Genomic DNA, 591 nt, shown 5'->3' with positions numbered 1-591 from the left:
AAAGAAAGAATCGGTTACTTGAGAAGAGAAAGGAAGTGGTAGATAGAAAGATGCAATAAGCTTTCTTTTTATTGAGAGAAGAAAGGCCTTGCTTGATCTCCATCAACCCTACAATGAGCGAGGTGTCTATACACTTGAATGGAGCCATGTTTTCGTTATCTGTATACGTGAAAGAAGATTGATACGTATGTATGCACCCGACCGTATGTTATTGTGTGGGGTGTACATACACCTAAAGCAAGATGAATGGCATGCAGATTCCCATCTGCTTTGACAATTCTTATAAATCCTTTCATCTCGTTTCCCATCCTATCCAAGACCCGGATGATATGCTTTTGAGCTGTCCCTTCCTTTAAAGATTCGCGTAAAGTCGTTAAAGCTTCGCATGGGAGAGCTAGCATCTTTCCCGGAAGAGACGTCCCGTCGAACAACATAGTCGCGAAATAGGAGACAAGGTAATCTGCAGAAGGTGAGCCTGAGGCCTCAACTACAGGGCGTAATGAGGGAGACGAGACATGAGGGAATCGCATCCATGTCTCTACCTAAAGAAGTCGAAAAAATGAGAAAGAAGAAGAAAACGCGAAAAGAGAT

General features: G+C 43.0%; 1 protein-coding gene across 1 annotated transcript in view; it reads right to left on the bottom strand.

Moving 5' to 3' along the window:
- CSUI_010062 (polynucleotide adenylyltransferase) overlaps nucleotides 1–542 on the bottom strand; it is a gene marked incomplete at its 3' end in the record, with an annotated part of 2,557 nt that extends 2,015 nt beyond the window's left edge. The window contains exon 1 of the mRNA XM_068070169.1: nucleotides 231–542. Within this exon, the coding sequence (XP_067917855.1) occupies nucleotides 231–530 (300 nt within the window). The remainder of the gene's footprint in view (nucleotides 1–230) is intronic.
- Nucleotides 543–591: the final 49 nt, after the last annotated feature.

The sequence above is a fragment of the Cystoisospora suis genome (genome assembly GCF_002600585.1).
Source record: "Cystoisospora suis strain Wien I chromosome Unknown contig_6609, whole genome shotgun sequence".
Classification (NCBI taxonomy): domain Eukaryota; phylum Apicomplexa; class Conoidasida; order Eucoccidiorida; family Sarcocystidae; genus Cystoisospora; species Cystoisospora suis.
The sequence above is the reverse complement of the archived record's forward strand: the minus strand, read 5'-3'. Positions and strand labels throughout refer to the sequence as shown.